Source organism: Humulus lupulus, chromosome 8 (genome assembly GCF_963169125.1).
Source record: "Humulus lupulus chromosome 8, drHumLupu1.1, whole genome shotgun sequence".
Taxonomy (NCBI): domain Eukaryota; kingdom Viridiplantae; phylum Streptophyta; class Magnoliopsida; order Rosales; family Cannabaceae; genus Humulus; species Humulus lupulus.
The window spans coordinates 95,482,424-95,506,099 of record NC_084800.1 but is presented as its reverse complement, the minus strand read 5'-3'; the positions used below and the strand labels follow the sequence as shown (position 1 = coordinate 95,506,099).

Sequence of the window (23,676 nt, the reverse complement as noted above, 5' to 3'; positions counted from 1 at the left end):
GTAGACCCCATCGAGCCTCCTATCGAGCCTAACCACATACCCATCAAGCTTCCATCGAACTGCAATTGATAGTGACCATCGATCTATAATCGAGCTATTATCAAGCCTAACCATACCTCATTGAGAATTCATCAATGGCACCTATCGAGCTTATCTCGAACTTCTATCGAGCTCAAATCGATCCTTATCGAGCTCAAATCGATCCATACCGATCTCTATCGAGCTCTAATTTAACCGAATGTTAGACTAATATTTTCATCCCACTGAGCTCATATCGAGGTTGCATCAAACCCATCGAGCCCCATCGGAAAAACCAGAGAAAAACCCAGCCCTAAGAACTGCCATACCCATTCCACAGAACCATATTCAAAGTGATTAAAAGAACAATAATCATTACGAGGGTTCAAGAATTTACCTTAAAATAGATGGGAATGTGGGTTCGACGCCGTGGGTTCGACGGGTTCCCTCTACAATGTCGACGGTGGCCGACGTGGGAGCTCGAGAAGGTGCTATTGATTCTTTGTTTTGGTTTTCGGGGTTTGGGTTTGGGTTGTTCTTTGGGTCTGAGAGAGAGACGCAATAGAGAGATAGGGAAAGAGGGAGAGAGAGTTTGTGAGAGAAATTTTTTTGGAGGGGAAAAAATAAGAGAGGTACTTTTGGTATTTGGTGAAAGTTTAGCACCAATTTAAAAAAGTGAATAATGCTGATATTATTTATTAATTAGACACTTTATTATGCATAAATAGTTAAATTTCCCTTTGTAAATTAACTGACTTCCATATAAAAAGGGTCTTCGTCAATGAATCTTAAGAACCCAATCCAATGCTGCTACTTCTAAGATCCAACTTCAGATTATGGCTAAGTAATCCAAAGGCTCAAAGCTGTTTGGTCTAACATAGCAATGACAAGAAAACAATTCTCTTAAAGATGTAACAATTTTTTTTAAAACAATAAAACAAGCTATTCAATTCTTATATCTAAAATGAGTGTCGTTGCATAGTATGCAAAGGCCAGGTCAGAGCACGTGATTCTATAGTTAAATTTTGTCTTGTTCAATTAAATAGTATCCATTTGATGTGGACAGAATAAAATTGTAGTCACATGCACAAGTTGCTATTTATTTCATTGATGTTTGTCGAAGTTACGTTTCTGTAGTGAATCAGTTTGGGTTTTATTTGTTTATTTTATTTGGCTTGAGCTGTGTTTGTTTCTCATTTCTCAAGAGTCTAAGACGTTCCTCTTGCTATCTTCTACAGCTAGATGACTCTTATCCGTCTAGGCTAACTTATGCTTCTTCTTTTTTATTAATATATATCAATATATATATACATTATATCTGTATTGTGCATATTTTTTTTTCTCCTTCGTGAACAGTTGGCGCGATTTTTATTTAAGATCGTGTTTACTGTAGTTATTTAGAGTATTTTGTAAATATTCTAAAAATTTCGAATAATTTACAGTGTCAGAAACCAGGTTCAAACAAATTGTTGCATTTGTGACTAAATTTTTTTATGCACGTGAAAAACAGTCTGGTTGATCCTAGTTTTTTGCATTATAAATTATTTAGAATTTCCTGAAAATTTGCAGGATACTCTAAATAACTACAATATACACAATCATAAAAAAATAACGCCAAAAACTATTCACGAGCCGGAAAACACAAAAAAGTATACACCTTAAAATTATCTTATATATATTTGTATATCTTCTATATAATAAGTGTGTAAATAACAGAAATTCTTAGTTTTAACGGTTTTTTATTTTTTTCTATTAACTTTAACAGAAAATTTTTATATTTAACAATTTATTCTTAAACTTTAACAGAATATTCTTATATTTAACGGTAAATTATAAACATGACTTAAAATTAAATAAATAAATAATTAAAAAATTAAAATAAGATATTTTTTAGATATTTTACAACGATAATTGTTTAAAAATAATAAAACCATACATTTTTTAACTTAAATAAAATTTAATTAAACTTAAACTTAATATTATATTAAACATATAATATATAATATTTTGTTGTCACTACCAAATTTAAAAACGAGAACAAACTTAAACTTAAACAAAAATTAATTAATTAATTAAAATATATAGGATATTTTAAAGATATTTTATGATAATTTAAATAATTAAATCATATTTATTTAAAATTAATAAATGCATACATATTATTTTTTTATCTTATAAATTTGTGTGATAGTTTATTTTTTATCAAGTGATTGAAACTCTTTTTCTTCATCAAATTTACCAAAGGACATTGCGAGATACATTAGAAACTAAAAATAATTTATGCACATATACTATTGTCTACACTATGACTTTTTCTATTCTTATTTTATTTTTATTATTATTTTTTAAAAAATATTATTGTATTTTATATATGTGTCATGTAGCTATATAAATATATATATATATATATATCAACGTTGTGTTTAAATATCATATATATAGAGATTATTAATATAAATATTTATATATACTATAGAACTATAATTTATTTTATTATATATTTTTAAAAAATAATGAAAAGTTTTTACTAAAATTATTAACAATATTGACAACTTTAAAACTAAATAAACGTGCATTATACATTTTCATTCTAAATATATATATATATATAAATTAAGAAAAGACACACATTGTTGTTGAACTTCCCTTTTATTAAAAAAATAAAATGAAGACCACGTTTAAATTTACACATTTTAGGGTAGGTAAGTAATAAGTATATACATATTATTTTAATGAAGCACGTTGAGTTGCTACACATAATAATACACAAGTTGGTTTGGTACACTTTAATTGATATATTTTTTTTTTTTGACAGAGGAGAATTTAAACTTGTAACCTTTTTTATGTTAAGGAGATGTGTGTATTATCAGGCTAGGCCCATGACCACGAACCTTCTAAAACTTAATATAAACAATTTTTTTTAATGAATAATAAAAGTAATGCTAGAGATACACCATAATATATTGTGTAAAATTGGTTTAAAATTTTGTATGACTAATTTTTAAATAAATAAATAAGTATTTAGATACATATATATTATCGTAGAAATGAATGAATATAAATATCTGATGAGGAAAGAAAAAGATTGAAATTAACACTGAAATTAAAGAAAGTGAAAAGATTATTTATTTTGTTTTTAATTAGGGTGTCTACATATATGTATACATAAACATTAAAAAATTAAACAAAGATATTGTTTATGATTTTAAAATATATATAATATAAAAACCTTTTAAACATAAATGATAATTTTTTTAATAAAAATAAAAATTATGTGTTTATATTATTATTATTATAATAATATTTTATAGGGTTTATACATTTTTGGACCCTGTATTTTTTCTTCTTACTTGTTTGGACTTTGTGTTTGACAGATTACTTTTTGGACCCTATTTTTGTAAAATAGTTAAAATAGAACCCTAAACCCGATTTTGGTCAATGTTTTCTTAACTAAAATTACAAATAATTTACCAAACTAACAATTCATAACAAAAATAAAATCATTCTGCTTAAAAACTATGTTGTTATATTCAATTTTTTCTTCATTAAAATTGAGTTTAAGGTTCTATTTAACCATTTTACAAAACATAGGGTCCAAAAAGTAATTTGTCAAAACACAGGGTCCAAACAGGTAATGAGACAAAACACAGGGTCCAAAAATGTATAAACCCTATTTTATAATATTTAGATTTATATTAATATAAGTATTAAATATCTAGTCTTATATTAAATATTATTATAATAATTGTTGACGCAATTCTTCGCCAACAGGTAATTAAGAAAAGAAGAGAAAGGGATTAGTGCTTAGGTTGAACCGAAATAGATATATGATCTTAGGAAATGAAATGGTGACTCAAAGTACGTTTTTTAAGTGGTTCAAAGGTTAAAATCCTTCTACTCCACTAGTCAGTATTATTGCTATATACTGGGTATTTGATTACAGGGTATTTCTTACAATTGAGAATCCAACCTCTATTAACTCCCAATGTCTCCATATTTATAGGAGATGGCACCTGGGAGTTGGTAAGAAGGTCATCCCGTGACCTTCTTACCTATCATGTCAACTCTGTGACATTCATGATTAATTCCTAAATCTGACACATAAGTGTGGTCAAATCAATAGGTAAGGAGATATTGGGCCGCACGGCCCAACCCAGTCGTGGGTGTCTGAATACGCACGTTCCTGCTGCGTGTCCGAGAAGTCAGGGATATATCAAACACGTGATGTCTGATATATGCACGTTTACCTTGCGTGGTTGACTTTATAAGGGGTCGCAGCCTCCAGCTCCAACTCGTACCACGGGCTGGATCTTCACTCGACCTGCGGCCTTCCGAGTCCAGCCTCAACCCTTAGGTAGTCTTGGCAAACCTTTTAGGTTACCCCGGGCTAAGGAGGTAGGACCTTACGAAAACAGCTCCGGTACTGGGGATGTCCACGTGGTAATCATGATTAGGCCACATCTTAGCTCGCTAATCAGCCCGTGGGAAAACCAGGGCATACATCTGCCCCCCAAGCCCCTGCTCGTGGTATACGACGTCGTATAAGGCCACAGTAGGGGCTTTTAGGCTTCCCCATGAACTCTTCACATTCCACACTTTACGCAGGCGCCTAGTACGTGGAGCATTGTGGGTGGTGACGGTACGTCTTCTGAGAACCGCATTAAATGACCTAGCCTATTGATGGACCCAAAACGGGTATGTTTTAAATATTTATACTCGTAAGCGCACGAATCGTATTTATAGAACAGTTTTCGTGTAAGCACGAGATCGAACCCAAATGAGTTGTCTAAAATAAAAAAGAAAACTATTTTAAATTAAAAGTAATAAATTCTAACCTAGCTCCAAAGATTGGTGAGTTTTAATATTATGAACATAAAATAAAAGATTGAAAAATAAAGTTATTTAAGAGAATAAAAATAAAGCAATAATGAGTTGACAATAAGTGTTAAAAGAAAAGATTATTAAGATACTAGAATCCACAAAATGTAAGTTTAATAATATTTATTAGTATATTGATTCCCAAGTTTTAGTGATAGTTAAAATAATTCAAACTATCATTTTCCAAAAAAAGATTTATAATTTTAAGCACAAATTACTTATAAAAAGATGGGATAATTGCGGCATTAATGCCTATGTAATTCAGTTTATTGCACTTAAATGCCTATGTAAAATTTTTGACGGCAATAATGCCTACCGTTACGATTTTAGAGCAGCCGTTGGTCCCTGGGCCGTTAGGAGTATATTTGATACACGTGTCACGACCCGATTGGGTTAAATTATTAAAATTTAAAAACGAAAACAATTAATGGTTCAGGTAGTTCAGGTTTCTAATTAAAAACAAAAAAAAACTAACCTTCATTAATTAATTTAACAAGAAAAACCGATTGTCTAAAACAGAGACCCAAAATCTAAAACAAAGAAAACTCAAAACTCCATACCCAGAAAAATCATCTTTCCCCCCACGATCGAAGAGACGACGACAATCGGAACCGGAGGAGACGACGACGACACTTGCAATACAATGTCGACCATTCGACAACAGGGGGAACAACCACCCGACTACGGTGAGTTCTTTTCTGTTGATTGGGTTTCATTTCTCAAAGTCTTCATGCAGTTATTTTTGGGGGAGAATGATAATGATGCTCTATATAGAGCAGTTTGGGCGGGGAAGGGTGTCGATTTTAAAATTTTTTGGGGGTGAGAATATTGTTGATTTATGGTAGGTGGTATTATTAAATTTGGGTAAAAATTTTGTTGGGAAGCATGTGCATACAATTGATAGAGTGGGGACCATTGAAATATATACTTTGTTTATTGAAAGGAATCTTTGTTGTTGTGGTCCATGGTTCAATCGTGTGGTACACTATGTTGCTCTTCAAGTGTGTGAACTATACTGTGTTTCGGTTTGTGTGTGAGTGAAGTGTTGACATTGCATTTTTTATTTTTATTGACAGGTGGTCATACTAACATCTTCACTATTGCAATACACCATGGGGGAAGCTGGTTTACTCCATTCAGCAATAGAAGATATGAGGGAGGTAAAGTTGATTATGTTGATTGGGTGGATACTGATTACTTCACTAGGATGGAATTGGATGGAATGGCCTTGGACTTAGGACATAAACTTCCAGTGGGTTTTATGTACAAACCAATAGGAAAGGTGCTTAATATGGGCTACATGGTGGTAGGGGATAAGGAGATCCTAAGAATTGTAGAGGATATTGAGAGGAATCGGGCTACAAAGATTGACATATTTCTTGTTTTTCCTGAAACAGTTCTACCTTTAGATTGGAAGGAAGATTCAGAAGCTGTTAAACATGTCCCTGCTAACATTTTACCTCCTCTGAAAAGATGTATTATACAGGAATTACCAGATGATTGTGATGTCCCTACAGATGTTGTTGGTATCCCTGTTGATGCAACCATTGATGGGGAACAAGAAGAGTTTGATGCTGATCAATATTCTGAGGAATTTCATGATGCTGCCTTTGATGAACCTGATAAAGAGGAATATGAAGAAGAGTTTGACTACATGGATGATGAAAGTGATATGGAAGACCAAATACCAGAGGTGGTTGTGCTTTCAGATTCAGAGGATGATATTGGTGATGTGAGGGAGGATACAGTTGAGGAGAACCAAGACCCGGTTCAAAGTGACAGAAATAGGAAAGGAAAGCAAGCTGATGTGAGGGAAAATACAGCTGAGAAGAGCCAAGACAAAGTTCAGCGTGACAGAAAAGGGAAAGCAAAGCAAAGTGATGAAGATTTCATATTGGAGGAGGAAGAGTTTGAGCAAGATGTTGAAGCTGAGATAGAGATGGGTACACAGTCTGACCCTAGGAAGTGGTGGCGATCAGTTGCAGATTTTTGTACTCAAAATCTTGATGATGGAGACTCAGATGGTATATGTTCTGAGGAGGAGTTGCACGAATTGAAGTCAGATGATGATTTTGATGCTGGTAAAAATTCCAAAGAATTCAACCCGAAAACCAAAATGCAAAACTTCCAATTTGTTCTTGGCATGGAATTTGCCACTGTTACAATTTTAAGGAATGCAATAAGGGAGTACTTTATTGAAGGTGATCGAGAATATGTATTTATTGCCAATGATTCAAATAGAGTTAGAGTTAAGTGCAAGGGTGCAAACTGTGAGTGGATGTTGTTTGCTTCAATAGTTAACAAGATAGATGGCAAAACAATGAGGGTCAAAACACTTGTTGACAAGCATAGTTGTGGCATTGTTTTGGACAATAAAAAGCTGACCTCAACTTGGCTTGCAAAGCACTTTTTGGAGCAATTTAGGCTAAATCCGAGTATGGAATACAATGTATTTAGGGAGATAACTACAAAGACCAAGTACTCACGTGTGTCTAGCTGGACATTTTACAGGGCCAAGACAAAAGCAAGGAAGATGTTGGATGGGTCTGTCAAGGAACAATACGCCATTCTTGATGACTACTGTAAAAGGTTGTTGGCTACCAATCCTGGATCTACTGTGAAGTTGAAAACTGATTTGGTTAATGGGAGAAGGCAATTTCAGCGTATTTATATTTGTCTTAAGGCATGTAGAGATGGCTGGTTGGGAGGTTGTAGACCTCTAATTGGTCTTGATGGCTGCTTTTTAAAAGGATATTGTAAGGGCATTTTATTGGCTGCAGTAGGCATTGACGGTAATAACTCCGTGTTTCCCATTGCCTACTGTGTTGCTGAAAAGGAAAACACTGAGGTTTGGACTTGGTTCTTGGAGCTATTGAAGGCTGATATTGGGAGTTTGAGTCCCACCAAGGTGACAATGATGAGTGATCGTCAAAAAGGATTAGAAAATGCAGTGGGAGCCATCTTCAGTGGGTGTGAGGTGAGGTTTTGTGTTAGACATCTTCATGCTAACTTTAAAAAGGAATATCCTGGACTTTTACTTAAGCAACTTTTGTGGGCAGCAGCTAATACTACAACACAAGCTGAGTTTGCTCGAGCAATGCAAGAAGTCAAGAGTGTCTCGGATGGTGCTTACTATTGGCTAGCAGGGAAGAACCCCACAGAATGGACTAAGTCACATATTTCAGAGTACCCAAAATGTGACATTTTGGTGAACAATTTGTGTGAGAGTTTCAATGCAGCCATACTTGATGCTCGCGACAAGCCAATTATAACTTTACTAGAGAAAATTAGATTTTGGTTGATGTCTCGGTTTTATAACAAAAAAGCTGAGTTGGAGAAGATGACTCAACCTGTGGGGAAGAGAATTTTGAAGATAATTGAGAAGCAAAAAGAGGTTGCAAAGCATTGTCTGGTTACTAGGTCTGACAAGTTTCAGTTTCAGGTTCAATGCAGCAATGGTAGTGCCTTGGTTGTCGATTTGGAATTCAGAACTTGTACATGTAGGAGGTTTTAACTATCTGGGCTTCCTTGTGGCCATGCACTAGCTACTATCTGGTTCATGGGAGGTAATGTCTTTGATTATGTCCACGGATTCTATAAAAAAGAATCATTGCAAAAAGCATATGGACAGAGTGTGCATCCTATGCCTAGTCCAGATATGTGGCCTCAGACAGGACTCAACCCAATTGATCCACCACCTGAGACGAAGCTGCCTGGAAGACCTAAGAAAGCTAGGAGAAGGGAGACAGATGAACCTCCACCTGCTTTAAAGAAAGCTCGAAGAACTGGACAAGTTAAAACATGCAGCAATTGTCTGAAAACAGGCCATAGGAGAGAAACATGCAAATCTGCTAAGGTGGTGGTTGAGGTATAAACTTTATGCTTTCTTCTCAGTCCAGATAATTTTTACCATTGATTAGTTGCTTTATCATTGTTTTGTGAATTTGGAGCTAAATATTTGTTTGTTCAACCTATTTTAGAATCGTGTGGTCAAAAAGCGAGGTCGTCCACCACTGCAGAACCCAACTGAATCCACACTTTTAAGGAAGGAAAGAAGACTGAAACAGCATGCTAAAGGAGGAACTAGTGGTGCAACCAATGCTCAACCCGATACTGTCTGACTGGAAGGAGGAGTTTCATCTTTTGATTTTATTTTGAACTAGTGGTTGAATCTTGTATTTTGGTGTCTGTTATGTTGACCATTTTAGAGTCATGTATTTTGGTGTCTGTTTTTTGAGTCATGATAGGGTCATGCTGGCCATGATATTGGTCATGTACAGATCAGATACATTTGGCTTTTTAGGCCTATATTTTTGTACCTATCTCTTATGGTAATACATATTTACAGATCAGATCAGATCAGATCATTTGGCCTATATTTTTGTTCCATGATATTGGTCATGTACAGATCAGATCATATTTATTTCACAAAATACATAAACTAGAACACTGAATTCAAAATCAAGATAGATTACATTGATTTGGGGTTTCATTTTACAACAAAATTCATTACAAATCAATGCCAACAACTTCTACTTTGATTTTGTAGCCCAAATAACCACAACCAATAGAATTACAGCAAAATACATAGTATTCAAAAAGTAGTAACACTGCATTCGACCTCCATCATTTACTCTACCCCTGCTTTCAGCACAACTTTCACAGCTTTCTCTTCCAACATTTTGAAGGTTGTGAGATTGTGTCTCAAATCCATTTGAAGAACCACTGCATTGCCGATGACTTCCAATGTCAGTTGTCGTACTTAGGGATGTGATTTCAGTTTCAAGGTCACCAATTTTTCTTAGTAGTCCAGGGATGACCACCTTTGCTCGATGGCACATTGGAGGGTCTATCCATTCAAAGAAATTACACCCACCATGAATCTGAGTTGACCAAAACATACAAAATTTCTAGTGAACACCCATAACCATTTATTCAATGAATCAGATTACAAAAACAAATGGAGATCTTACCCGATACTTGTTGCATGTTCTGAATCTTCGCCCAGGATTTTTGTTTGTCCAAGCCGTTTTTTCTACCACTGGCCTTGGTGGTCGACAATGGCAATTTTTTCCGTTCTCCATTAACCCGATGCAAAAGATGCCCTAACCCCCAATTCGAAGGAATTACAAGTTTTCTTCTACTGGGTTCACGTGCTACACTGTCGGGGGTGGATCGTCTGGGTGTGGTCGGGGGGAAACTTCATCTTCATCGTTTTTCTGGGTATGGAGTTTTGAGTTTTTTTTGTTTTAGATTAGTTTTAGAACTTGGTTTTAGACAATCGGTTTTTCTTGTTAAATTAATTAATGAAGGTTAGTTTTTTTTTTGTTTTTAATTAGAAACCTGAACCATTAATTGTTTTTGTTTTTAAATTTTAATAATTTAACCCAATCGGGTCGTGACACGTGTATCAAATATACCCCTAACGGCCCAGGGACCAACGACTGCTCTAAAATCGTAACGGTAGGCATTATTGCCGTAAAAAAATTTACATAGGCATTTAAGTGCAATAAACTGAACTACATAGGCATTAATGCCGCAATTATCCCTAAAAAGATAAGATTTTTCTTCACTTTTCAAAATTATAATTTCAAAGCATTTAGTGTAAATCAATCTAATGAAATAACAAATAAATCAATGAACATTATTTATAAGGAAAAACATAATATTTTTTCTCTAAGCATGGATGTGTACAATTTAATGACACATCTTACACAAAGAATATTATGTTTATGCACTAATGAAGAACAAAGTATAAATATGTTCTAACAATCTAAAATACAAGATATTTAAGATGAAAGAAATATATGAAGAAGAAAAATCCATAAACTTTGTTGCATTACAAGGGAAATCAACATACAAAATAAATATTACCTAGTTACAAGTTGCTTCATCATGATCTTAATAATCTTATGAAAAAGATTAGAAGCACATAACTAGAGCAGAAATTACAAAATAAATGACATACATACTTGCAAAATGCTCTTGAAAAACCCAAATGGTAGAGAGAAAATGGGAGAAAAAAGATGGTAACCAAAATTAAGCACCCAAAAATGGTCTTCAAAACCCTTATTTATAGCCAAAATGACATTATTAAAATAATCAATTTAAATTAAGTAAATTGATTAAATTAATAATAATATGGTAAATAGGGGTAAATTGTATGAGTGATAATGATTTTGGGGTAAAAGTGTGTAGACAAAAGGGTAAAAAGGTTGGCATTTTTGTCATAGGGGACAAATGAGTAAGTTGATGGGCTCAAGATGATTTTGGTGAATACAGTGACAAGCGACTGGGGAGCTGGGCTTCGGTGGCAGCTGTTGGAGGCTTCAAATGATGGGCCACGGGTTGGGCTTGGGCCGAATTGCTGATGAAGATTGCTGGGAGGAGATGGGAGTCCCACGGCTGATGAGTGATGCTTCTGTAGGAGCCAGGCGAAATGGCTTCATACGGCTGGGGGCTTCAATGATGAGGTAGGCGGATTGAAAGCAGCAGGACAGCTGGCCTTGTTGGTGCATGGTTGGAGGTGGCAAGTTGGGCTTGGAAGGCTTGGGCCGAGTGGAGCTTAAAGGGGATGCTGGGGCCCTTGCTTAAAAACATCACTTTTTCTTTCTTTTCTTTCAAAACTAACATTTTTTCTTCTCTTTTCAAGAGCATTAAAATGCAACAATTTATCTACAAAATAAGTAAATATTAAATTAGAATCAAATATTTTCAATTGTAAAATAACTCAAATTAAGTCTATGAAAATACTAATTGAAATTTAATCTACTTTGGAAATTAAGATCAATAAAATAACATTTTTTAAACTTATAATCTAACAACACAAATTGTAAATAATTAAATTACAACATATTATGATAAACTATCTATAAAAACATATAAAAAATCAAGAAAACTACAATAAGACTAATAAATTAAAAATTACATAAAAACTTAATAAGTTAATTAAAAACTCAAGAACTAAGCAACAATTAGCATATAAAATATGGTAAAATAACTCTATTTTGTAGAGTTATCACCTATGCCCAGCCGTCGTTTAGTATTTCGAGTGGAGGGCCTTGGATCCCACATCAGGGCCATCGAATGGCCCTCTTTACGTGACCCTTCACGTATAAAAAAGGGGTGGCCACCCTTTCATTTGAAATTTCTCAGAAACTTTCTCTTCTTCTTGCTCTCAAAAATCCCCTATTTTCCTCTTTCCGGTTACCACCTTCGGCGTTCCAGAAACTCAGGTGCAAGGACTCCCTCGAAGCTTTGGAAACAAATACTCCGATGAAGCTCCCACCTAGGCGACGCCTTCATCCACCTCCCAGCCAAACACTCTGAAAGTCTCCTGACTGTGCATGTTTTGAAAATATTTTTCACGGCAGCTTAGGTAAATATTTACTGTAGCCGCATGCAAGGGTTTACTGGTTTTTGTGGGTATGAAGGGTGAAAGCCTTTTAGGTTAGGGTATTTTTGCAGTAGGGAATCACTTAAGAGTATGGTTTACAGGATGCCTTTTCTGGGGACAATTTCTGGGCAGGATTTTTGATATATTTTGGGTGCAAAACCGGGTAGCTTAGGGGACATGCTTCACAGGCGGTTTTGCCTTTCATGCCTATTGGAACTTTCCCTCCAAGGAAAAATTTTAACCTGACCCTCCTGACACACGAATTCCAAGTAATCGGGGATCTGTTGGGAGCACAGGCGCATGTTCATTGAACCGCGTGGTCTCACTCTCCACGGGCTGGGCTTACCTCAGCTCGTGCAAAGAACACTTTGATTCTTCCTCATGCTTAGGTCGCCTTTTCTGAAATCTTTTCTTTTGTTCGCTAGGCGATCAGATGGCACCGAAGAGGATCGCTCCAAAGAAGACCGTCGGCAACTCGGCCTCCCAGCAAGACCAAGGAAAGGCGGTGATGCCGGAATCCCCGATCCCCAACTTTGGGCCGGCAGTGGAGCAGGAGCTCGAGGTGGCTCCTGGCGGGTTCTTTGAGGCGGAGAGGATCGTCTCAAAGATTACCGACCAGAGAAAGATCAACAAGCTATTCCTCTCCCACAACATCGGGCTGGGGAGAGAATCAGTTATTGCCCGACCTCCTGCAGAGGGTGAGCGGAGCTGCGCGCCGCTCGACGAGTCGTTCGCGGCCTAGAGCGGCGAGCATTTTAAGGCGGGGGCCTTCCTCCCGTTGGACCAGTATTTTGCTGACTTCCTCAATTATGTGAGGTTGGCCCCATTTCAGCTCCCCCCCAACTCTTATCGGTTGTTGGCGGGGTTGAAATATTTATTTTTGAAGCATGAGTGGGAGGTCCCCACTCCTGCGAATATTTTGTACTTCTTCTGCCTCAAGGCCAGCCCGGATCAGCGAGGGCGAGGCGATGGGTTTTATTACTTAACCCGATTCCCTAACACGGCTGCGGTCATCGAGCTGCCCAGCCACCCCAACGACTTCAAAGATCAATTATTTATGTCGACGGGGTTCAGGAACTGCGAGCTCCACTACTTCAATCGTCCTCGTAAGTGTTTTTCAACCTTAGCCTATAAGTTAAGTATCATTTAGCTCCTCCTGTATCCCTTTCTGACTCAGATTAATCCTGCAGCTATCTTTGCAAGGACAGAGAAATTTGTGACCCTCGGGGCTCAATACGAGACATTGGTGGGCTTGCCCCCCAGTGAAAAGGATTACCGCGTGCTTGTGACAGACGAGACGATGGTGGCCTGTAAGCTGATTTTCCCAAATCAGACTCTGAAGCTAAGGAGGCCCCGGGGGCTTCCCCCAGCCCGCGACACCAGGCCCACCAACGTGGAGGAGGTCGCAGGAAATGAAGATGAGGAGGACGAGGTTCCCCTCGTGAGAAACAAGAAGCAGGCGTTGGAGGTCGCCCAGACATCGGGCGAGGAGCGGATTCTGTCTAGAGCAGCCGCGGGTCCTTCTGGCCAAGGTAACCCTTACTTGTTTAGGAGTTTAGATAGGGCCACAGCAGACCCCCGGCTAGCTAGGTTCAATCCTAGGCAGCTCGTCCATCATCACCGAAGTGATCCGGACCTGGACACAACCCTGCTCCACTGTGTCGACCGGCTTGTGCTAGACTACCAAGATAGCCGGCCTAGGGGTACCGTAGTAGTAGATAACACCCTAGCCTTTAGGTCGATCCTATTCGAGGAATATGGAACCAACCTTCGGTCATGGGCATCGCTCTGGAGGGGTGCCGTAGCTCCGGGGCTTAGGCAATATGTAGAAGAATCTAGCCCTGAATCAGCCTCGGACCCAGAACTTGCGCCAGCTCGGGAAGTAATTGACTTAGATTCTTCTTCTAGCTCGGGGGGTAGGATTCCCTTTAGTATACATATACTTGAATTTCTCTTTTTCCCCTTTTTTTTGTTTCTGTATGATTGCCAACTCTTGTACTAACCATGTCTTTGTTTTGACAGAAGATATGTCTCAGTCCGAAGAGAGCCTGCGAGGTGCGTTCGCCGGGGGGAACCCTTTAGCTGGGGCCTCTGGGCCAAGAATGAAGAGGCTCCGGACGTCCAAGCACGCCGCCGGGACCCCCACCAAGTCTCCTGCAAAGGAGAAGGAGCAACCCCCAGCTGCCCAGGTCGTGGGAGCGATTCCTCCTGCAGCAGGGGGAAGCAACATGCCCCCACCCCCTCCGCGAGCTCTGGCCGCCGCCCGGGACGCAAGAACGGAGCTCGAGGCTTCAGTGATTGTACCCTCCGAGGTACGCATCCCAGTTAATCCCCAGGACATGGATAAGATTCCAGAGGCCTTCTGGGGAACGGTGTATGAGTCGGCGAACTACGCTGTCAGCCACATATACAAGTTCAACGAGAAGGAGCTCCGGGCCATCAAGACAATGAGCCCGGTGGGCATGATGGAGTCTTCATTGGGCATGACCCTAACGGTAAGCTGACTTTACCCTTTTATGGCTTTCTGTTATCATGCTTTTCCCTATGTTTCTTTTCTTCCCTTCTCTTTTTTTTCTAAGGCAATTGTCCCTTATCTCTCGCAGGGCGCCGCTGCCCTTCACCGGAGCATAGCCAGGGCCAAGGTTCAGCTCGAGGAGATGAAGAGCGAGTACCAGACTTCTCTGCAGGTGGCTAGGGATGCCTTGGCGGCCTCGCAGGCCGAGTTGGAAAAAACCTGCCCAAAGGTTCAAGAGCTCGAGACCGCCCTCGCCACCGCGCGGACAGACCTAGATGCCGCGAAGGCCGAGGCCAAAGCCGCCTTGGAGGTCGAGCGGGCAACTTCGAAAAAGGCCTTGGAAGACCAGTTCTACAATTGCTGGGCCTACAATCCAGACACTGACTTCTCCTTCCTGGCAACGAACCTCTGGGAGCACTTGTTGGTGAAGTTCCAAGCTCGCCTTGATAAAGAAGCGCCCTCCGAGGCCGGGGAAGGCTCCGGCACAGCTGAGCAGGGCGAGACGGCGACTTCCAAGGGGCCACCTGGCGGAGCTTAGGGCCTTCCTCTCCTGTGCCCTTTCCTTCAATATTCTTAATTTAATTTTTTTGTGTAACCTTTGCATGAGGTGCTTCCACCTCGAGACAATTTAACTCAATTTTATTTTTAATTGATTCTCTCCTTTGCCCCTACGCATTTTGGTTACAATTTTTGAAAAACTTAGTTCGCGTTAATTTTTATCCATATTTTGAGCTCTTTAGGGAGAACAACGATCAATAGATTTAAATCAACTTCTAAGTTTTTTTGACCTGGTTATATCCAAGAACTTAATTTGAAAACTTAGTTCGCGTTAATATTTATCCATATCTCGAGCTCTTTAGGAAGAACAACGATCAACAGATTTAAATCAACTTCTAAGTTTTATGACCTGGTTACATCCAGGAACTTAATTTGAAAACTTAGTTCGTGTTAACTTTTATCCATATCTCGAGCTCTTTAGGAAGAACAACGATCAATAGATTTAAATCAACTTCTAAGTTTTATGACCTGATTATATCCAGGAACTTAATTTGAAAACTTAGTTCGTGTTAACTTTTATCCATATCTCGAGCTCTTTAGGAAGAACAACGATCAATAGATTTAAATCAACTTCTAAGTTTTATGACCTGGTTATATCCAAGAACTTAATTTGAAAACTTAGTTCGTGTTAACTTTTATCCATATCTCGAGCTCTTTAGGAAGAACAACGATCAATAGATTTAAATCAACTTCTAAGTTTTATGACCTGGTTATATCCAGGATAGGACTTAGTTCGCGTTAATCCTTATCAATATCTCGCATTTTTTAAGAAAAACAACGGTCAATCGATATGAATCAACTTCTAAGTCATTAAGGCGACCTGGTTATATCCAGGTACCATATGCCCTCCCAAGTAACTGGGAAAGGGTCTTTCGTGGTTACTTGAGATTACACTTGAAAAACATGTACAAACATAAACGAAGAGTTAAGTCTCATTGCTTAATACATGAAAAATGCCCTTTCCGGCCTTACAAGGGAATCATTGATAATATTTCTTTAAATGGATGGCATTCCAAGTTTATGGGACTGCCCCTCCATCGAGCCGAGCTAACTTGTAAGTTCCCTCTTTAATGACTTCGATGACCTAATATGGCCCCTCCCAGTTCGGTCCCAAGACTCCATCTTTGGGATCCTTACCGGCTAAGAAGACTCTCCTTAGGACCAGGTCGCCAACAAGGCGCGCTTTTTGACTTTGGAGTTGAAATAGCGAGTGATCTTCTGCTGATAATGGGTGAGTTGGAGTTGTGAATCTTCTCGCCTTTCATCAACTAGGTCAAGGGAATTGCACAGTAGCTCGTGGTTGCGGTCCGGGTCGTAAGACTGGACCCTATGCGAAAGCACCTTAATTTCCACGAGGAGGACTGCCTCACTCCCAAAGGTTAGGGAAAAAGGAGTATGACTTGTAGGAGTCCGATGCGAGGTCCGGTATGCCCATAGGACCTGGGGGAGATGTTCTGGCCAGACCCCCTTCGCTTCATCTAATATCTTCTTGAGGCTCGCCTTTAGAGTCTTGTTGACAGCCTTGACCTAGCCATTCGCCTGAGGATAGGCCACGGAGGAGAAACTTTTCACAATTCCGTATCTTTCACAAAACTTGGTGAATAGGTCGCTGTCGAACTAAGTGCCATTATCGGAAACGATCTTCTTGGGCAGGCCGAATCGACAGACAATGCTTTTAACCACGAAGTCAAGAACTTTTTTGGATGTTATCATCGCCAAAGGTTCTGCCTCAGCCCACTTTGTGAAGTAGTCGATGGCTACCACGGCGTAACGGACCCTGCCTTTTCTAGCAGGGAGGGCGCCCACCAAGTCGATCCCCCAAACAGCGAACGGCCATGGGGACGAGATCATCTTCAGCTCGATTGGAGGAGCTCGGGCAACTGCGGCGAATCGCTGGCACTTGTCGCATTTCCTCACGTATGAGATTGAGTCCTTAGACAAAGTTGGCCAGTAATAACCTTGCCTTAGGACCTTCAAGGCTAAGATTTGCCCCCCAGTGTGATCTCCGCAAAAACCTTCATGCACTTCCTGCAGGATGGCCTTTGCTTTGCTTGGAAGAACACATCGCAGGAGAGGTAGGGAGTGCCCACGCCGGTACAACACCCCATCTATCACAGTGTACCTAGGAGCCTGATACAGAACTCGTCGCGCATCATTATGGCCTTTAGGTAGCTTTCCCTCGACGAGATACTCAAGGATGGGAGTCATCCAGGTCGGCCTGGCGTCAATCATCTTGACCTCCGCCCTGGCTTCCTCGATACTTGGTTTCTCCAAGAATTCTACTGGCACTAGCCCCAAGGTCTCTGTCTCCCCAGAGGTGGCGAGCTTGGCGAGAGCGTCTGCGTTAGCGTTCTGCTCCCGAGGTATCTGTTCGATCGAGCCCTGCCCGAACGCGGACAGCTCAACCTTTACCCTTGCTAGATAGGTAGCCATCTTGGGCCCTCGTGCTTGATATTCACCCTGAACCTGGTTTACCATGAGCTGGGAGTCACTAAAGCACTCGACGAAGCTCGCCTTCAGCTCCTGAGCTATTCTTAGCCCGGCCAGCAAAGCTTCGTATTCGGCCTCGTTGTTGGAGGCCTTGAACCCGAACCTCAGAGCCCAGTGGAATCTATGTCCTTCAGGGGATATCAAAATGATTCCAGCTCCGGAGCCGTTCTCGTTGGATGAACCATCCACAAATATCCTCCACGATGCCTGGGCCGAGGCGACCTGGGGTGAGGCTTTTGCAGGATCCACCTAGAATCCTGTGCACTCGGCTACAAAATCGGCCAGGGCCTGACTCTTTATAACAGTTCACGGAGTGTACAAAATCTCGAACTGGCTAAGCTCGATTGACCACTTTAACAAGCGTCCCGATGCTTCAGGTTTTTGCAAAACCTGCCTTAAAGGCTGATCGGTCATGACGTGTACTGAGTGGGACTGGAAGTACGGCCTGAGCTTTCGCGAGGCCGTGATAAGGCAGAACACCAATTTCTCCATCAACGGGTACTGGGATTCAGCTCCGAGAAGTCTCTTGCTGATGTAGTCGACTGGCCTTTGAATCCGGTCTTCTTCACGGACCAATACGGCACTGGCTGCATCCTCCGTGACAGCCAGGTAGAGAAAAAGAGGCTTTCATGCTCTTGGTTTGGATAGTACGGGTGGCTCGGCCAGATGTGCTTTCAGGTCGAGAAAAGCGCTTTCGCACTCTTCTGTCCACTCGAACTTCTTATTTCCTCGGAGCAGGTTGTAGAATGGCAAACACTTATCGGTGGACTTGGAAATAAATCGATTGAGGGCTGCCACTCTTCCTGTTAGGCCTTGGACCTCTTTTCGCGACCTGGGCGAGGGGAGCTCGAGTAGTGATCTGATCTTGTCGGGGTTTGCCTCGATTCCCCGGGTATTGACGATGAAACCCAGGCATTTCCCTGATGCAACTCCAAAAGTGCACTTCTGTGGATTTAGCCTCATTCCATACTCCCGTAGTATCTTGAAGCATTCTTCCAGGTCGAAAACATGGTTATCGACAGTTTTTAACTTGACTAGCATGTCATCGACGTACACTTCCATGCTTTTTCCGATTTGGCCTGCGAACATTCTATTCACCAACCTTTGATACGTAGCTCCGGCGTTCTTCAGCCCGAAGGGCATGACCTTGTAACAATAAACGTTAGTCGGGGTCATGAAACTGGTGTGCTCCTGATCTGCCGGATTCAAGGCGCTCTGATTGTAGCCCGAGTACATGTCCATAAATGACATGAGCTCGTGCCCTGCCGTGGAATCTACCAACTGGTCAATCCTTGGCAGTGGAAAACAATCCTTGGGGCAGGGTTTATTCAGGTCGGAGAAGTCTATGCAGGTCCGCCATTTTTCATTGGGCTTCGGGACCAGCACGGGGTTGGCGACCCATATTGGAAACTTGGCTTCACGGATAAAGCCACATTTTTTGAGCCGGGCTACCTCTTCCTTCAAGGCTTCAGCCCGGGTTGTTCTTAGGCGTCTCTGCTTCTGGGACTTCACAGGAACGCTTTTATCCAGATGAAGTGTGTGCATGATGACACTCGGGCTGATTCCCACCATGTCCTCGTGTGACCACGCAAACACATCCAGGTTATCCCGTAGAAAACTGACTAGCTCCGACTTCCTCTCGCTGCAGAGGTTTTTTCCGAGCCTGACCATCCGTGATGGATTCTACGGATCAATGTTTACTTCCTCGAGCTCCTCAATGGCTTGGAGCTCGGATCTGTCTTCGCCTATTCGGGGGTCAATATCCTCACTTGAGGTGATATTATCCCCTTCGGCGCTTTGAGGTTTTTCAATCTCAGAACCAACCAAGGGGTCCTGAGATTCCTCTTCACCACTTTGGATGGCCATTGCCAACTTCCCGGGTTTAGATTTTCCCTTCATGGAAATGCTGTAGCATTCTCTGGCAGCGAGCTGATCGCCATGGACAGTGCAGATTCCCGTGGAAGTAGGGAATTTCATCGCGAGGTGGCGAATGGAAGTGACGGCCTCAAAGGCTATGAGCGTAGGTCGTCCCAAAATTGCGTTGTATGTAGCGGAGCAGTCGATGACCACGAACTCGAGGAGTTTCGAGACTGTTCGAGGTCCTTCTCCCAGGGTGATCACCAACTCAATCGTCCCTATGGCCACTGATCCTTCCCCCGAAAAACCATACAGCATCATAGAGGTCGCCTTCAGCTCGGCGACAGTCAATCCCATCTTTTCTAATGTGGAACGAAATAGGAGGTTCACCGAGCTCCCATTGTCGACCAGCACCCTCCTAACCCTCCGATTAGCGAGCTGAACTGCTACGACCAGAGGGTCATTGTGCTGGAACTGGACATGGCCCGCATCATCTTCTGTAAAAATGATTGGTTGCTTCTCCAATCGCTGTTGCTTTGGCAGGCGCTGCTCCGGGACGAACTCTTCTCCATTGTGCGCCTTAAGTTCATTCACGTACCTCTTTTGGGCACCCCTGCTCGTGCCAGCCACCTGCGGACCTCCAGAGATGGTGGATATCTCTCTTCCAACCACGGGAGGAGGGACGTTCTGATCTATCCGAGACCCGGGCTGACTGGCCGGGACTTCTGGAGCGGGTCGACCTGTTGGAACCCTGTTCCGCGCGTATTGAGCCAAAGGGCTGGCTCGGATGAAGGTCTCGATCTCATCTTTTAAATGCCTACAATCGTCGGTGTTGTGGCCAACATCGTTGTGAAAGCGGCAAAACTTTGAGGTATCTCTCTTCCCCTTTTGGTGCTTCAACGGCTCGGGCCTCTTCCAGGGGAGGCGAGTAGAATTAGCTAGGAAAATATTCTCCCTAGACTGGGTGAGCTCTGTATAAGTAGCGTAGACGGGCTTAAACTTGTCCACGGACTTATTCTTCTTTTGGCCGTGCTAGCTGCCTTCACCATTCCCCTTTCTTTTGCCTCCACCGAGCTGGTTGTTCTGTGTGACGTTTTGGGTCGCTGCCAAGACCTCTATCCCCACTCCAGCGGGCTGATCAGGGACCTGGCTGGTTCCGGCAGCTGAGGCTTCGGCTTCCTCCAGGTTGATCCATTCCTGGGCCCTGTTAAGGAATTCGTTAACCGAGCTAACTCCCTTTCTTTGTATGTCTTTCCAGAGGTCCCTTCCGATGAGGATTCCAGTTCTCATGGCCATGAGCTTGGAGCTATCATCCGCGTCTCTGGCTTGAGCAGCGATGTTCGCAAATCTGCTCAGGTAGGCCTTCAGAGTTTCGCCAGGCTGCTGCCTCACGTTAGCCAAAGAGTCGGCCTGAACGCGGGCAGCCTGGGAGGCTCGGAATGCCCTTTTGAAATCTGCAGAGAAAGTCTTCCAGGAGCTGATTGACTGCCTTTTTCCTTGCTTGAACCACTGCCTGGTTGGTCCAGTCAGTGTGGAAGGGAATATCAAGCATCTCAGCTCGGGGCCGATGTTGTGAGCCATCATCAAGGTGTTAAACATCCCTAGGTGATCTTACGGGTCTCCGTCTCCATTGAACTTAGACAGGTGCGGCATACGGAAACCAGGTGGGTAATCCGTTGCTGCTATGCTGGGGGCGAAGAGCTCCATCTCGTCCCCTGAATCATATTCATCTTTTCCTTTTTCTGACAGGAGCTTCCTCATCAGCTCCTCCATCTGGGCTAGGCACTCGAGGGTTTTGTCCTGATGTCCTTGGTTATTCCGGGGCTGTTCAACACCTCCAGATCCATTGTACATATTTGGTGGGTTATTGCCCCTCCTATCTTGAGATAGGTTATTTGGGGCATTCCCACCGTTATGTACTTCATACAGGGCCCCCCTTGAGCGAGCATGGCTATTTCCTCCTGCTGGCTCCCCTCTGTGAGAGTTAAGGCGGTCTCGCAGGTCGCCCCCCTGGGTGGCTTGAGGACTTTGTGCCGAACTCAAACGCTGACGCAGGTCCCCGCCAGAAAGATCTATCCGACGACTACCGGCCCAGTAGCTCCTGCTGGAGAGGCTCAGAGCTTGCCTTTGGTGCTGAGGATCTGGAGTTTCCCTTGGCGCCCTGCTACGTCGGGATGGTCCGGCTGATGGCGGGTTTCGCCTACTACTTCCATAGGCTGGGATATCTCGGACGGGTCGAGGAGGAGATGGATATCTGATTAGAGATGGAGGATGCCTGACCGGAGAGGCGATCCTGGTTCCGTCAGGTCGAATCAAGCTCGGTGGGGGCCTTTCGGCCCTGCCAACCATCTGGTCCCGCGCCTGGCGATCTGGTTGAGGCGCAAGACGGTTGTTGGGGATGGGATGACACTGGGAGCCCTCCCCGGACCTCCTTCTGGAATTTCTTCGAGCTGCCCTGGGCGCACTCGAGGCTTGTTGGGAGCTAGGAGTCGAAGTTTTGACCGAACGGCTGTATTGCTGTTGTTCGGCTCTAGGCATTCCTCTGAAGTCTGCCTCTCGATGGTGTGATAAAGGGGTGGAGTTGGCTGTCAGAAGTCTGTCCGAGCGGCTATGCCTGGACCGATTACCTCAGCGAGACTTAGGAGCCTCGCCTTGCCTTTCTCCGACGTTAGCGTCGGTTGTGAGAAGGGGTAGTCGGGCCAACACAACCTTGATCTGCTGGTTAGCTATTGCTAGCTGCCTCCTTAGCTGAGCATTTTCCATCTCCACCGCCGTATAATAACACGGGTTTGGATTAGGTGGTCGGGGTGCCGAACTTCCGGTGTCATCTTGGCCCGCCGGCTGCTTTCCTGGCCACTGCTGGGCTTCAGGAACTTGTTCACCAGGGATGGCAGTATGATGAGCCTCCTGCCCATCATGCTGTTCCATCTCATTGTCATGCCTGGATCGAGTGGTCACCATAGTTGGATGTTTGTGACAGCACTAATCGAACTTGCTCTCTCAATGAAAGCACCAAACTGTTGACGCGGTTCTTCGCCAACAGGTAATTAAGAAAAGAAGAGAAAGGGATTAGTGCTTAGGTTGAACCGAAATAGATATATGATCTTAGGAAATGAAATGGTGACTCAAAGTACGTTTTTTAAGTGGTTCAAAGGTTAAAATCCTTCTACTCCACTAGTCAGTATTATTGCTATATACTGGGTATTTGATTACAGGGTATTTCTTACAATCGAGAATCCAACCTCTATTAACTCCCAATGTCTCCATATTTATAGGAGAAGGCACCTGGGAGTTGGTAAGAAAGTCATCCCGTGACCTTCTTACCTATCATGTCAACTCTATGACATTCATGATTAATTCCTAAACCTGACACATAAGTGTGGTCAAATCAATAGGTAAGGAGATATTGGGCCGCACGGCCCAACCCAGTCGTGGGTGCCTGAATACGCACGTTCCTGCTGCATGTCCGAGAAGTCAGGGATATATCAAACACGTGATGTTTGATATATGCACGTTTACCTTGCGTGGTTGACTTTATAAGGGGTCGCAGCCTTCAGCTCCAGCTCGTACCATGGGCTGGATCTTCACTCGACCTGCGGCCTTCCGAGTCCAACCACAACCCTTAGGCAGTCTTGGCAAACCTTTTAGGTTACCCCGAGCTAAGGAGGTAGGACCTTACGACAACAGCTCCGGTACTGGGGATGTCCACGTGGTAATCATGATTAGGCCGCATCTTAGCTCGCTAATCAGCCCGTGGGAAAACCAGAGCGTACAATAATATTTACTAATATTTGAATTCATATTAATATAATTAGTAAAAATTAAGATTATATATTATTATCATAATAATATTTTATAACATTTAAATTTATATTAATATAATTATTATATGTGTAGTCTTATATTAAATATTATTATAATAATTATATTTTATAAAATTTGAATATGAATTTATATTAATATA

The 23,676-nt window shown here is 41.9% G+C and overlaps 2 protein-coding genes across 2 annotated transcripts; one reads left to right on the top strand and one right to left on the bottom strand.

Moving 5' to 3' along the window:
• The first annotated feature begins 8,061 nt into the window (after positions 1-8,061).
• LOC133798178 (uncharacterized) lies at positions 8,062-9,150 on the top strand. The gene is made up of 2 exons (XM_062236387.1): positions 8,062-8,764; positions 8,877-9,150. Exons 1-2 carry the CDS (start codon positions 8,456-8,458, stop codon positions 9,015-9,017), a joined length of 450 nt encoding a protein of 149 aa, XP_062092371.1. The 5' UTR covers positions 8,062-8,455; the 3' UTR covers positions 9,018-9,150.
• Position 9,151: 1 nt separating this feature from the next.
• LOC133798177 (uncharacterized) lies at positions 9,152-10,434 on the bottom strand. The gene is made up of 2 exons (XM_062236386.1): positions 9,870-10,434; positions 9,152-9,779 (listed from the first exon to the last, which is right to left on the bottom strand). The coding sequence occupies exons 1-2, from the start codon at positions 9,978-9,980 to the stop codon at positions 9,429-9,431; spliced, it is 462 nt and encodes a 153-aa protein (XP_062092370.1). The 5' UTR covers positions 9,981-10,434; the 3' UTR covers positions 9,152-9,428.
• Between the last annotated feature and the right edge of the window lie 13,242 nt (positions 10,435-23,676).

What these genes read in the sequence shown, in the direction of transcription:
- LOC133798178 (XM_062236387.1), top strand. Translation starts at nt 8,456, where the DNA reads ATGGGAGGTAATGTCTTTGATTATGTCCACGGATTCTATAAAAAAGAA. An exon ending in CTGCTAAGGTGGTGGTTGAG is followed by an intron (nt 8,765 to 8,876) that starts GTATAAACTTTA and finishes AACCTATTTTAG; the next exon opens with AATCGTGTGGTCAAAAAGCG.
- LOC133798177 (XM_062236386.1), bottom strand. Translation starts at nt 9,980, where the DNA reads ATGGAGAACGGAAAAAATTGCCATTGTCGACCACCAAGGCCAGTGGTA. An exon ending in GAACATGCAACAAGTATCGG is followed by an intron (nt 9,780 to 9,869) that starts GTAAGATCTCCA and finishes TGGTCAACTCAG; the next exon opens with ATTCATGGTGGGTGTAATTT.